Source organism: Scyliorhinus canicula, chromosome 10, assembly GCF_902713615.1.
Source record: "Scyliorhinus canicula chromosome 10, sScyCan1.1, whole genome shotgun sequence".
In the NCBI taxonomy this organism is placed as follows: Eukaryota; Metazoa; Chordata; class Chondrichthyes; order Carcharhiniformes; family Scyliorhinidae; genus Scyliorhinus; species Scyliorhinus canicula.
Window position 1 is genome coordinate 180435069 of NC_052155.1, and position 14107 is coordinate 180449175.

At 47.0% G+C, this 14107-nt stretch overlaps 1 protein-coding gene across 3 annotated transcripts in view; it reads right to left on the reverse strand.

Moving 5' to 3' along the window:
• Positions 1-14107, reverse strand: part of nfatc1 (nuclear factor of activated T cells 1) — a 280623-nt gene that overhangs the window by 256263 nt on the left and 10253 nt on the right. For all 3 annotated transcript variants that reach the window (XM_038810247.1, XM_038810248.1, XM_038810249.1), the window contains exon 2: positions 7936-9073. In XM_038810247.1, the coding sequence (XP_038666175.1) occupies positions 7936-9073 (1138 nt within the window). The remainder of the gene's footprint in view (positions 1-7935; positions 9074-14107) is intronic.

A 14107-nucleotide genomic window follows, 5' to 3' on the forward strand; every position in this document is an offset into this window, starting at 1 on the left:
CTACAAAATTATGAGGGGCAAAGACAGAGTGGAGAATCAGATACTTTTTCCCAGGGTAGAGAGGTCAATTACTAGGGGACATAGGTTTACGGTGCGAGGGGCAAGGTTTAAAGGAGATGTACGAGGCAAGTTTTTTACACAGAGGGTCGTGGGTGCCTGGAACCCGCTGCCGGAGGAGGTGGTGGAAGCAGGGACGATAGTGACGTTTAAGGGGCATCTTGACAAATACATGAATAGGATGGGAATAGAGGGATACAGACCCAGGAAGTGGAGAAGATTTTAGTTTAGACGGGCAACATGGTCGGCACAGGCTTGGAGGGCCGAAGGGCCTGTTCCTGTGCGGTACTTTTCTTTGTAGCAATGTAGTTCTGCAACCACCGTCAATTGCTTTGAGGCAAGATCTCCGTCCTGTTGTGGGGAGGGAGCCCTGACTTAGCGAGCTGAGCGCCAATCTGGTTGGTTGTCAGCTCTGAGATCTCAGCCACGGCAGCCAGAAGCAATGGCCGTAGCTTGAAATGCAGGCAGTCCCACCAGGCCTGGGAGCTCAGCTAAATCTGGGATCGGGGGTTTCAGTGAAGGGAAGGGAGGTGAGGTGAGGGGAGGTGAGGTGGGGGAGATGCTTGGAGGCCAGGGAAAGATTAGGGGGTGGGTGGGCGGTGGTAAGGGGTGGGTAGGGGGTGTTGTGGAGGATAGATTTGGGGGGGGGGAGGATGTCTCCAAAGGGCCCAGGACCTGCAAAGAAGGTACCCAACAAGTTGCGTGACACTAGCATGTACATCTGAAGCTGCTGGGCTTCCCACATGTGATGGGTGGCCCCTGCTGCAGGTAAAATAAATTGGGGGCAGAATGAGGCCCTTGAGTGCTCAGTTCATAAGCAGACCCAGGCTCAAGTGGGCCACCCAACCCCATCACCACGGGGTAACTGAATTTGGGCAATTAATAGTGATCTTATCTCAGTATTAGACCATAAGATGTAGGTGCAGAAGTAGGCCATTCGGCCCATTGAATCTGCTCCGCCTTTCAATGAGATCATGACTAATCTGATATGACAGGCTTGTGGATGGCGGGAAGGTCACCTTCTGAATTTTATGTCTCAATTCACCTTCAAACACAAAAATGGAAGACTGCAAAATCCAGCCGAAGATAACGTCACATGTTACGCTACACCACATTTGTTCAGGGTCTAATCTCATTGAAATTTTCAGTAATTAATATCCCATCAAAATAAATAAAATAATAAGTAGATTTAACTATAAACAGTCCTCCTGCTCCGATGGAATGTTAAAGGATTATCTTTCAATCATCTTAGTAGATTTACTATAGTACCACATTACACTACTAGATATTGTAAGTCTCTGTCTCTGTTGTGTTTCCCATTTCCTGTTGCCCAGATTATACACTGGGGACTCACTCTCACCATGTCCACTATGAAGCAGAATTTGGTATCACGATGGACCATCTTGGATGGTCCAGCATTCAGCTCTTCCTCAGTTCATCCGCTGCGTTGTCTCATTTCAAAATATTTGTTTCCCTCATCCTTGAGTTACATCAATCACAATCTTTACTTTTAATACTATCTGCTGAGCATTCGCATTTTGGGAATGTGATGATATGATCTGCATACTCGTCTGCCATTGGGCCAGAACATCGGCTTACCATTGGCCCTGGTCGGTCATGTGCCTCTCGACCGATTGGCCGAGAGGCTGAGTTAACCACGCCTCTATCAACGAGGTATAAATGCTCAGAAGCCTGACGATCGTTCCTTTCCACTGTAGACGATCGCCAGGCTGTGTTCTAGTTAATTAAAGCCTGACATTGGTAAATCACTCGCCTCGCGTGCAATCGATGGTGCATCAGGGAACCCAGGTGCTACAGAGTCCACATTATGTTGCACATCTCTGCTTCTCTTTCCGGCGTTTTCCGTAGTGCTGATACCTTTCAGAAGAAATTCTTAAACTACCAGGGGCCAATGTGATTCGTCATAGAATCATAGCATCCCTACAGTGCAGAAGGAGGTCATGTGGCCCATCGAGTCTGCACCGACCCTCTGAAATAGCACTCCACCCAAGCCCACTACCCCGCCCTATCCCGATAGCCCTATAACCCCTTAACCTGTACATCCCTGGACATTAAGGGGCAATTTAGCATGGCCATTCCACTCAACCTGCACATCTTTGGTCTGTGGGAGGAAACCGGAGCACCCGGAGGAAACCCACGCAGACACGGGGAGAAAGTGCACCCAAGGCCGGAATTGAACCTGGGACCCTGGCGCTGTGAGGTAGCAGTGCTAGCCACTGTGCCACCCACATTGGTAGTTGCACGTAATCTAAAATTGCTGTCTTCTGCAATCATCCTGCTTCAGTCAGTTCAGTTCTTCTGATAAATGTAACCAAGCCTTGGGTAAATGGGCACACCTCCCTTATATCTGATCCTGTGCCTCTTCTTAACAATCTCTTATCACTGTGTCTGACTTTATGGGTAAATGTGATGTGAGAAACAAACTTTCTCATGCAAAGGCCAGACTCCTCCGTCCCCTGGAACGGCTGGGATTTTCCAGTGCTACTGACAGCACAAGATGGCGCCGGAGCGTGGCGACTCTCTGCGAGCTCTCCCTAACAGATTCTCTTTTTACTTAACTTATAATCGTTACTTTGTGTTGCCCTATTGTGTATTTTCTTTCACTTCCTTTTCTTTCCCTGTACTTAATGATCTGTTGAGCTCCTCGCAGAAAAATACTTTTCACTGTACCTCGGTACGCATGACAATAAACAAAATCCAAATCCAAATCCAGTGAATGGAGTTTTGGCTGGAACGACAAATATTCTGTTCTCACTCACGACAGGTCCCGCCATGGATGAGACTGTAGAATCCCGTCCAGCGAGGGGTTCGGATCTGCAATGCACTGCCTGGAAGTTTGGTGGAGGCAAGTTTCATTCGAAGCATTCAACAGGGCTCTGGATGAATACTTAAACAGAAACAATGAGCAGGAGAATGGTGCTCATTTTGAGAGGCGGTGCAGACGCGATGGGCCAAATGGCCTTTTGCACTGTAACAATTTTGTGATTCTGCTCCTTTAAACGACTGCAAAGTCCCAAACTATTTGAAGACGGGCGGGGCTAGGAGCGCGGCCCCGTGCGTCACGGCAGCGCAGCCTTGACGACGGTCGTCAAGGCCACACGTCAAGCGTCACGGCGGCTGACGCGGCCGATGACGTCAGCCGCGCATGCGCAGGTTGGACAACGCCAACCCGCGCATGCGCAGTTGCCGTCTTTCTCCTCAGCCGCCCGGCAAGACGTGGCGGCTTGATCTAGTCGGGCGGCGGAGGGGAAAGAGTGCGTCTGTTTTGGACGCTGGGCCGACGATCGGTGGGCACTGATCGCGGGCCTGTCCCCTCCCGAGCACAGTCGTGGTGCTTCCGTGCCAATCGGGCCTCTAGATGCCCTAAATGGGCATCTGGCACCCATTTCATGACGGCAGCGAGCAGGTGTGTTTGCTGCTGTGGTGAAACGGGCGTGAAGGCCCGGCCGCTCGGCCCCGGAGAATCGCCGCTCGCCGTAGAAAACGGCGAGCGTCGATTTGTGGCGTGGGTCGGGCGTGGGGGGGGAGAGAATAGCGGGAGGGCGTGAAAAATGTCGGGAGGCCCTCCCGCTATTCTCCCACCTGGCGTGGGGGGGGCGGAGAATGTATGTGGCAAATGAATCAGTAGCCAGACAATTGAGCAACTTTTACATTATGCACAGAATGTCCTCAAAATAGACAGACTGGGGCTGGTTTAGCACACTGGGCTAAATAACTGGCTTGTAATGCAGAACAATGCCAGCAGCGTGGGTTCAATTCCCGTACCAGCCTCCCCGGACAGGCTCCGGAATGTGGCGACTAGGGGCTTTTCACAGTAACTTCATTCAAGCCTACTTGTGACAATAAGTGATTATTATTATAATATTAAAAAGTATGAGGAGCTCCAATATTCACATTTCCTCTCTTGATCTACTACATGGATTGTACAGGCTTATTTCCTACTAAAACGGTTTTATTGGTTGAAAGAGCTATTTTTTGAAATAACAATGGTATTTAAAGCAAGTTGTAGTTCTCATAATAATAAGAATCTTTATTAGTGTCACAAGTAGGCTTACATTAACACTGCAATGAAGTATCTGCGAAAATCCCCTAGTCGCCACGCCTGTGTAGGAAAATTCAGAATGTCCAATTCACCTGACAAGCAAGTCTTTCGGGACTTGTGGGAGGAAACCAGAGCACCCGGAGGAAACCCACGCAGCGACAGGGAGAACGTTCAGACTCCGCACAGACAGTGACCCAATGGGGAATCGAACCTGGGACCCTGGCGCTGTGAAGCCACAGTGCTAGCCACTGTATGTTGACAGTCTCTTCCAAACTAACGCCGGCTTTAGGTATACGTAAGAATGTTAAACCTATCCTGGGAATTGAGGGGCGGGATGGAGATTTCCCTGATTTCACCAAACCTACTCCCAAAAGGAAATTTTGCATTCATATATGTCATACACAATCATAGAATTTACAGTGCGGAAGGAGGCCATTCAGCCCATTGAGTCTGCCCCGGCTCTTGGAAAGAGCACCCTACCCAAGGTTAACACCTTCACCCTATCCCCATAACCCAGTAACCCCACCCAACAGTAAGGGCAATTTTGGACACTAAGGGCAATTTATCATGGCCAATCCACCTAACCTGCACATCTTTGGACTGGGAGGAAACCGGAGCACCCGGAGGAAACCCACGCACACACGGGGAGAACGTGCAGACTCCACACAGACAGTCACCCAAGCCGGGAATCGATTCATTATAGGAATGCTTCACTTTGTGCATTCTGGAATTCATTTGGTTCAGTTTTATATATTTATCATTTTTAAGATTTGAAAATTATTCCGAGCGGGTCTTCAATGTTGTGTCTCGTAAAACTGACTACTTTTACCTCCTGCATGACGTTTGTGAGCTTCGCAGGGTTCCTTCAACTGCATTTGGAGGTGGTACCAGATACCTTATGCCATATATTTTTTTGATTTCCTATCCAATAGTCCATCAAAATGTACTAAAATATTTCTGTAACCAAATTATTCAATGATAAAAACATGCTTTTTTAAAATTACAGTGTAAAATATTGAGCAATGTTTCTTCGTAATTCATCTTTCTTTGGGGGTAGAATCTTAAAACTAAATCTCGGTCATTCATGTGCGATGTCAGGAAACATTTATTTGCACAGAAGGTTCTGGAAATCAGGAACCCGGGCCGGGATTCACCGATATCACGGCCAAGTGTTGACACCGGCATCAAAACCGGCGCGAGCGACGTCGGCATCAATGGGCCTCCAAGCCCAGTAATTCTCCCCTTCTTGGGGGGTTAGCACGGCGCCGTAGTGCTGTGTGCTGCTCCGGCACCGAAAGCCGGCCCTGCACGGCCTTCACGGGTCCGCACGTGCGCGCGACAGCCGCCTCCGCAAGGCGCATGCGCGTGATTGATGTCTCCGCGCCGGCCCCCGTGCAACATGGCGGAGCCCTACAGGAGCCCGGCGCGGAGGAACATAGGCCCCCCCGGAATGAGCACGCCCGCCAATCAGTAGCACCCGATTACGGGCATGGCCACTGTGGGGACCCCCCACTGTGGGGACCCCCCCCCCCCCCCCCCCCCCCCCCCGGCCGAGTTGGATCCCTCCGCCCCCACACCAGGACGAAACCTGCAGCCAGAACGCCGAGGTCCCACCAGGTGGGACCATATGTAAACCACGGCGGCGAGACTCAGCGGAACTTGGGACACTCGGCCCCTCGAGCGTGGAGAATCGCTACGGTGGCCGCTTTCAACGGCCCCCGACCGGCGCCGCGGTGACCTGGCGGTCCGGAGTGGCGTGGCGGGATTCTCGCACCCCCCCCCAACCGGCAATTCTCCGACTTGGTTGGAGAATCCCGGCCCCTGACTCTCAAAAAACTGTTGAACCTGGGAGTAAGCTGAAATTTTCAGGACGGCACGGGGCCGCAATGGTTTGCGCTGCTGCCTCACGTCGCCAAGGACCCGGGTTCGATCTCGGTCCCGGGACACTGTCCGTGTGGAATTGGCCATGCTAAATTGCCCTTAATGGTTAAAAAAACTGAATTGGGTACTTTAAATTTATTTTACAAAACTGAAAATTTCAAAAGTGAGATTGTTATGACTTTGTCTGGGGTTCCAGAACCAAGAGGTTAAGCCAAGGAGCTAAGAGAATGGCAAATAGGCTTACAGGGCTGAATGGCCTACTTATATTCTTTTTGACCTCTGAGTATCACGCTCATTAACAATTCAGTGAAATAATTCCTGTCATGATTTGTTATATTGATGGCAAACATGAGTTCCATCACCTATACCTCAAAATACTGAATGGAATATTAGAGTAAAGGGATCCAGAGATGTCTCATGGAGGATTCATTCCTTCGCAAATATGTTACTCAATATTTTTTTGTAGTCAATAGGTCTTATAGCTGTGCTTCCCAGAAATACACAGGAATTAGGAAAGCTTTACCTCATTGAGTAAAAAAAATGATCTGCAATGCAAAATGTTCAATATTTCAAAAGGAATCACTAATGAGCAGGTAAGGATAGAAAGCACTGCAGTTATTAGTGATCTGGATTTTGTGCTTGGTCTAACCTGAAAGTTGCTGCCCAAGTTGCCCCACTCCTCCTGAAGTTGTGCTACACAGGTACCCCGCAAAGAGACTCGCTGCTGAAACACGTGAAGTGGAAACATTGCTTACTTATCTGATTGATACACTTTACATTAGGGCTTGTCAATTCCAGTGTGAGTGAATTTGAAACAGTGTTCTGAATTTTGATTACTTTCAAATAACCTCTCTGGCAATAAAAAATAGCTTCCAGGTGCGTGGGTTCTCATTCCTTAAGAATTTAATTATTGTTGCAGGTGTTAAAAACTTGAAAACTTGATCACTTTTTCAATAAAATCTCATCTCTCTCTCTTCTCATCCCGTTTTCACACTCTTTATTTTGTTTTCCCCGCATGATTTGACATTGAATTAAGTATTCTAATTGACACTTCCTGGTTCAAACTCCTCATGCCTCAGTAAGGATTGGTTAAGGAGGTACTCAGTTACTTGCCTCTATTCACACAGGTCCCCTGTGGAGGGTGCTGTGCCAGATTATCTATCTGATCCCCGTGCAAAAGCAATAGAAGGTTTGTGGGAAAGTGTATGTGCAATGAACAGCTATTCATTTGTGGCTATCTGCATAATTCAGCCCATTATTTTTATACTAGTGGTGGACAGAACTATTTACAGCTATATATAATTTCTCTGAACTTCAGTACTGTAAAGTATCTTGAGACAGCTGGAGGTTGCAAAGGGTTCTATATAAATGCAAACCTTCCTTCTTATGAAAGTCTACCACCTTTTAAGACATTTCTGTAAACTAGCTACATGTTCAATACGGTCTGGATTTTCTAGCCCAGGCATTGTCAAACTCAGGGGCGCGACCCACGGATGGGTCGCGGGCAGGTGTCAGGAGGGTCACGAAGCCATCCGTCACGGCGCACCCAATCGCGCAAATCCACGTGCAACAGCCATAGCAGCCAGCTTTTAATAATGCCGGCTGCAAGCGGCCTTCAAAATGGCGCAAAAGTATGCACATGCACACCGATGATTGGGCATGCATGCGCAGTGCGGCCGCATTTTCTTTATATGGTCGCAGCCTTTTATTTCCTCAAAGGGATCATTGGGGCCAAAGGGACCCAAAATCATTTCCTCCATTTTTGTCAGCAACAAACAAGGTAAGAGAAAATGGTGGGTTGCGCAGATTGGCCGGCGTGGGTAGCGAAGGTCGGCCGGGTTGGGTCCCGAAGGTTGGCCGCTTGGTAAAAATGGGTCCCCGGAAAAAAAGTTTGAAAAGCACTGAGCTAGACCACAGATTTCTACCTTTCGTACCTGGCAAAGGATGATGATGATGATGACACAGATTTTGGTTTAGCCCATGGATATGGATGCTGAGGTACTGATAAATACTGTTCACAGAAAGTTTCTTTTTTGATAAGAAGGCGAGATGCAGAAAATTCTTCCTGCAGTGGATCTCCAGATGGTGAATAAGTTATTTGTTCATCATTCCCTGGTTCAGGCTTGAAAGACATAGAAGGGTTTTGGTCTTGTATAGTTCTTCTTGGGGACTTGACAGGAATACTGTCATTGATATCCATACCTGTGTCAGTGGTGAGCGCTGTAATGGCAGCAAGGATAGCAGAATTGTACTGGTTTCCACTCCCCGACCAGGTTTCCTCGGTTACGCTTACCCGAGGGGAAGCTTGCGGTGATGGGGTTCGAGAATGGTGTGGTGAATAGGATGGCTGGCGGTAGTATCCACCGTTGAACGAATGCCTTCTCTTGCCACAGGGAGATGGCGGCCTCGACGATGGCCTCGAGGTTGGTCGTGGACTTAACCAGTTCTCCTCGGTGATACTTGTTCTCGGTGAAGGGCCTGGTGAGTGTCCCGGTGAATTCCAAAGGGTGCATGCAGCTTGCCCACGAGGGAATCCTTCCTCGTGGGCAGTGCCCTTGGGTGAGACGCATGGTGACTGCCAAGGAGAGGTCAGTGGAGAGGTATCATACGGGATGGAGTAACTGGACTCAGATGCTTCAGAATGGCAACTTCGAGAAGAAAGGCTGCTTGCTGGGCTTAAGCACGAGGGATCTCGGTAGACATCTGCATTTGGTAGAGTCAGGGTAACTAGTGAATTGGAGCGCTTGCAGCCAGAACCATTCTCAATTCCGTCCACTTCAGTTTCACCAGCAAACTGATTATGGCCAATATGTATTCCTGGATAAGAAGTAATTTCTATCCTTGGACTCTCAAGAGTTGGAGCACCATTTGGTCTTACATTAGGAGTCAAGTAGTAGTTTGAAGCTCCAGTGTCAATGTTTGCCCCATATCCCATCATTTGATTTGTTGGTGGTAGCACAGACGCCACTGGACAGGAAGACTGCAGCCCATGACAGGATATTGGTATGGATGGATTCAGCAGGCCTGTAGATGGAGTGACTGTAACGTGTGGTGAAGCAAAACTGTAGGCTTCTGTGAAAGAAAGGAACAATAATCATACCATTAGGTACGCTCATTTGAAAGAAGCTCGCGCAAATACAAGCAAACGTTTTTTATAGGAACTTAAGATAGCTACAAATAGATTCAACAGTGAATTCAGGAAAAACGTCTTCACCCAGAGACTGGTTAGAATGTGAAACTCGTCACCGCAAAAAGTAGCAGGGATAAATAGCATAGGTTAATTTAAGGGAAAAGTACACAAGTACAAGAGGGAGAAAGGAATAGAGGGCAATGCCCGCCGTGGGAGGAAGCTCGCACAGGCTGTTGTTGTGGCCTACATTTTTAAGCTGTAAATTAAGTAAAACTGCTTTGTCCAGTGCTCGTTGGGGCATTTGATTACATTAACAATGAGGTAAAACTACAAGTTGTTGTTTTTGTTGTTACTGTAATTCTACCTCTGACCCTAACAGGATCTGTGAATTTACTCCCAGGTTCCTGCCAATGCTGATCCTGATGTGAGTGGCTCCAAGGTGATACAACAAATGTCCGCCATTTGTTTTGTGGGAGCTAATGGTGACATTCCATGTTGCCATGCACCAAAATGGTACACCACAGGATCATGCCACTCCAATTTTTTTAACTGCTGTTTTTAAATAAGAACTTTTTTCTAAAAAATGGCATCCCTGTAGTTGCTGTCAGTTTCACAGTGTATTGGCGACAAATGCTGAAAATGTCACCATTTGTCACAACTGGCTGTTAGTGGTTAGCACTGTTGCTTCACAGCGCCTGGGTCCCAGCTTCGATTCCCGGCTTGGGCCACTGTCTGTGCAGAGTCTGCACCTTCTCCCCGTGTCTGCGTGGGCTTTTCTTTCGGGTGCTCCTGTTTCCGCCCACATGTCCCGAAAGACGTGCTTGTTAGGTAATTTGGACATTCTGAATTCTCCCTCTGTGAACCCGAACAGGCCCCAGAGTGTGGTGACTAGAGGCTTTTCACAGTAACTTCATTGCAGTGTTACTGTAAGCCTACTTGTGACAATAAAGATTTTTTTTTTTAATGCAATTTTTTGAACAGTCCTAGTACAATGCCAGAGCTATTTTCACAAAGGCAGTCAGCTGCTTAATAATGAATTATTTTGGGGATTTTTACACTCCTCCTCGAATGCAAATACTTTACAAAACAGATTCTAAAATAACGTTTATAGTCAGGCCCTGCAGCAGAAAAGGGCAACATCCGAAGTGAACATGAACTGTTGTCAGTTTTGTCAGTCTTGTATCTGGACAACTGCTACTCCAAAGAAACTCTGTTAATTTTCCTTCTAACTTGGCGTAATTTACTCATTTTCACAAATAGACATGTACACAGCATTTGGAAAGAATTTGCATTGCCTCTTTAAATCAGCAATAGCACAAGCTTCCCTCTGCTCCCATAGAACAACCTCTGCTTTCCACAAAGGGGAAGACAGAAGCACATTGGTTTACTCAATTCAACTTGCATGTCAATCCAACCTAGACTCACGGGGTGAAAGTCTCCTCACTGCCACTTTTATCCTGATGCTGTTTTATTTTAGATCCTCAGTGAACCTTATCTACAGACTGCCTTTTGGCATTTTGTTTACTAAATCTGGCTCCCCCGTTTTGGTGGCAGACTCACAGGCCCATGAGGACTTGGGTCGAAAAACTTCCCGCCACAAGGCCGTCGGATTTAGTTTAAATGCCAGAGGTTGGTCCAGGAATGAAGACTCCTAAATCAAAATACAGCACGACCAGTTCCTCGTGAACACAACTCCACAGTGCACATTACCCAAAATGTTATGGTTTTTTTTTTAAATTTAGAGTACCAAATTATTTTTTTCCAATTAAGGAGCAATCGACCTAACCAACACATCTTTGGGTTGTGGGGGTGAGACCCACGCAGACACGGGGAGAATGTACAAACTCCACACGGGCAGTGACCCAGGGCCGGGATCGAACGCAGGTTCTGAGTGCCGTGTGGCAGCAACGCTAACCACTGCACCACCGTGCCGCCCCTTGTTATGGTTCTTTTTAATAATAAATAATCTTTTTTTAGTGTCACAAGTAGGCTTACATTAAAACTGCAATGAAGTTATTCTGAAAATCCTCTAGACGCCACACCCAGGCGCCTGTTCGGGTAAATTCAGAATGTCCAAATCACCTTGTGGCGGTAAGCTTTTCAACCCAAGTTCTCAACAGCACGTCTTTCGGGGCTTGTGGGAGGAAAGCAGAGCACCCGGAGGAAGCCCACGCAGACACGGGGAGAAGGTAAAGACCCCGCACAGACATTGACCCAAGCTGGGAATCGAACCGGGGTCCCTGACACTGTGAAGCAACAGTGCTAACCAATGTGCTACCATTCTTATCATTATGGTTCATCACATCTCTCCAAATGGAGAAAATCGAATTCGCCATCCGAGGGTCAGACGACGGCTTCCACAGAACGTGGGAGCCATTCACCCAATTGTTCCGGGACTTATTTGTGGCCAACGAACAAGCAGAAGAGTAGCCAGGTAGCCAAGAATGAGGGGAAAGTAGCCAAAGCATGAGAGGGAGAGGTAGACCGGGAAGCGGGGGGGGGGGGGGGGGGGGGGGGGAATCAGCTAAACCTAAGAGAAAAGAAAGGCGAACCACAGGAGAGGGGGAGGGGGCAGAAGCAGGGGTGAGGGGGGAGTGGAAAGGGACAGGGAACAAGAGAGGAGAACCAGGAAGGTGGGGGGGAGGCAGGGAAATTATAGCTGGAAGGAGGGCACGGGATACGATAACAAACTTGGCATCTACAGGAACAGAGAACAAGGAGAATCAGGGCGAAAGACGGGTGGAACGGCTGAAGCGGAGGTGAGTGCGAGACGACAACGGCAGTGAGATCCGCTCGGGAGAAGCAAGTGACAACACCAACACCAAACTCATTTGAGTATTGCTTACTGTAATTGTTTCTCCGGCACCCAAATGTATGTCAACCTCCCCAGTAGCGGGACCACCCCCCCCCCCCCCCACAAACAGTGCCTACTTACATGTTGGAAATAATTTTGCCAGTTTACAGAGTTGCTGCTGTTGAGCTGGTGCACAATACCTACCACTTATTCTATTTTATTTTTATTATTATTTTCTTTTTAGGTATGTTTGTGTGCCCTTCTATTCATATATATAAATATTTCTGATGCTGTGTACATAATGGTAAATATACTTTGTTCAAAAACCCAATAAAAAGACATTTATAAAACAAATTATGGTTCATCACAGTGGAGGGCAGCAAAAGGAAGGGCTGACCTAGGCCGAGTTGGATGACGGGCCTCACAGAGTGGCTGCAGAAGAGCTACAGTGGATATGTGAGAGTGGCGCAAGACAGACGAGCGTGACATACCAAGGCAGCAGATCCCCAGGTAGGAGTAGCTACTAGCAAATGCAGAGAGATAATTCTGACTTGGAGAAGATCTGTTGGCATGGCGAACAGGAGTGTCGCACGATGCACGGTGGAAATGTTCTTCCGAGGTTAGGTTTCAGACATGTCGTTGAGGTAGACGGGAGAGAGCTTTACTATGAATATAGCAGCCTGGTGATTTGGCAAGGCTAGATGCAGACATCTTATCTCAGGAGTAGAAGAACATTCCATTCTCAGCAGTGGACTTTCCGCACCTTCACAAGCTCAGAAATCCACCAACCATTCTGACAGGAATTAATAAAACCCGAGTATTGGCATTGGCGAAGGTGTACGTTCTGCGGAATTTAGACTGTTTAACCACTCATTTAATTAGCAATTGTAAAGACTTAAGTAGATAAGTTATTTAATTTAGAATCAGACACATTCACGTCAAATAAATGAATTTTAGTCAACAATGTTTAACCTTTAAAGGCTTCAGCAGACGTGTGTGAAAATTAGACAGGATTCCCAAAGGCACAAGCGACATCTTCGACCTCAACATCTTCAGATGTTTTTTTGTTAACCGGTTGGACGCTGTTTTTTTAAACTTAAGTGATTTGTTTTGCATGAATTTTTAAGTGCCCATCACAGATGAAAGTTGCTGTCAAAACACCACAGCAGAAAAATCCACCTATCGATTCATATTTTAATGGAAACCGTACATGTATGCCAGGAATATAATTCACAGAAAAGAATTAACACATCACATGCAGGCAGTTGGGAGTGAATTCAATTTGGATGTTATTTTCCTGTAAAAGAAACTGAAAATAAATTCCTAATCCGTTGGTTCTAAGCGGTGGCGATGCTAAATATAAAATAGTGACAATTTTATATCATTTTCACAGTTATTGTTAGTCAGTTTAACTGGGTGGTTTCACAAAGGATTTGTAACTCATTGCAGGTTATAGAAAGACAGAAAGGGAGGAAAAAAGCAAAGAGGGAAGAGAAAATATAAAGATTTTCATTTATATAGCACCTTTCATGACCTCAAGGCACCCCAAAGGATTTCAGAGCCAACAAAGTTCTTTTGAAGTGTAGTCACTATTCTTTTTTATTTCTAAATTTAGAGTACCCAATTTATTTTTTTCCAATTAAGGGGCAATTTAGCTGGCCAATCCACTTAGCCTGCACATCTTTGGGTTGTGGGGCGAAACCATGCAAACACGGGGAGAATGTGCAAACTCCACATGGACAGTGACCCAGAGCCGGGATCGAACCTGGGACCTCGGTGCCGTGAGACTAGAATTGAGGAAGGATTAGCGAGAGTTGAGGAGAAATGTTTTTCACCCGGAGAGTGTGGTGGGGGTCTGAAATTCACTATCTGAAAGGCAAAAGGCAGCCTCGCATTTAAAAACACCTGGAAATGCTTTGAGGTGCCGTTACCGACAGGACTACAGACCAAGTGCTGGAAGGAGGGATTTGACTGGATAGCTCTTTTTCAGCTGGCACAAACATGACGGGCTGAATGGCCTTTTTTACGCCTCAAGTCTTTCCGATGGGGAAGTTACAGTACGAGGTGAATGAGCTTTTATGGAGGTGAATGGCCTTTTCTTGCCATTATGTGTTTATTCACAATAATCAAACTGACAAGACATTTGCAACCGACCGTATCACTTTTTAACATTTCCAATAGT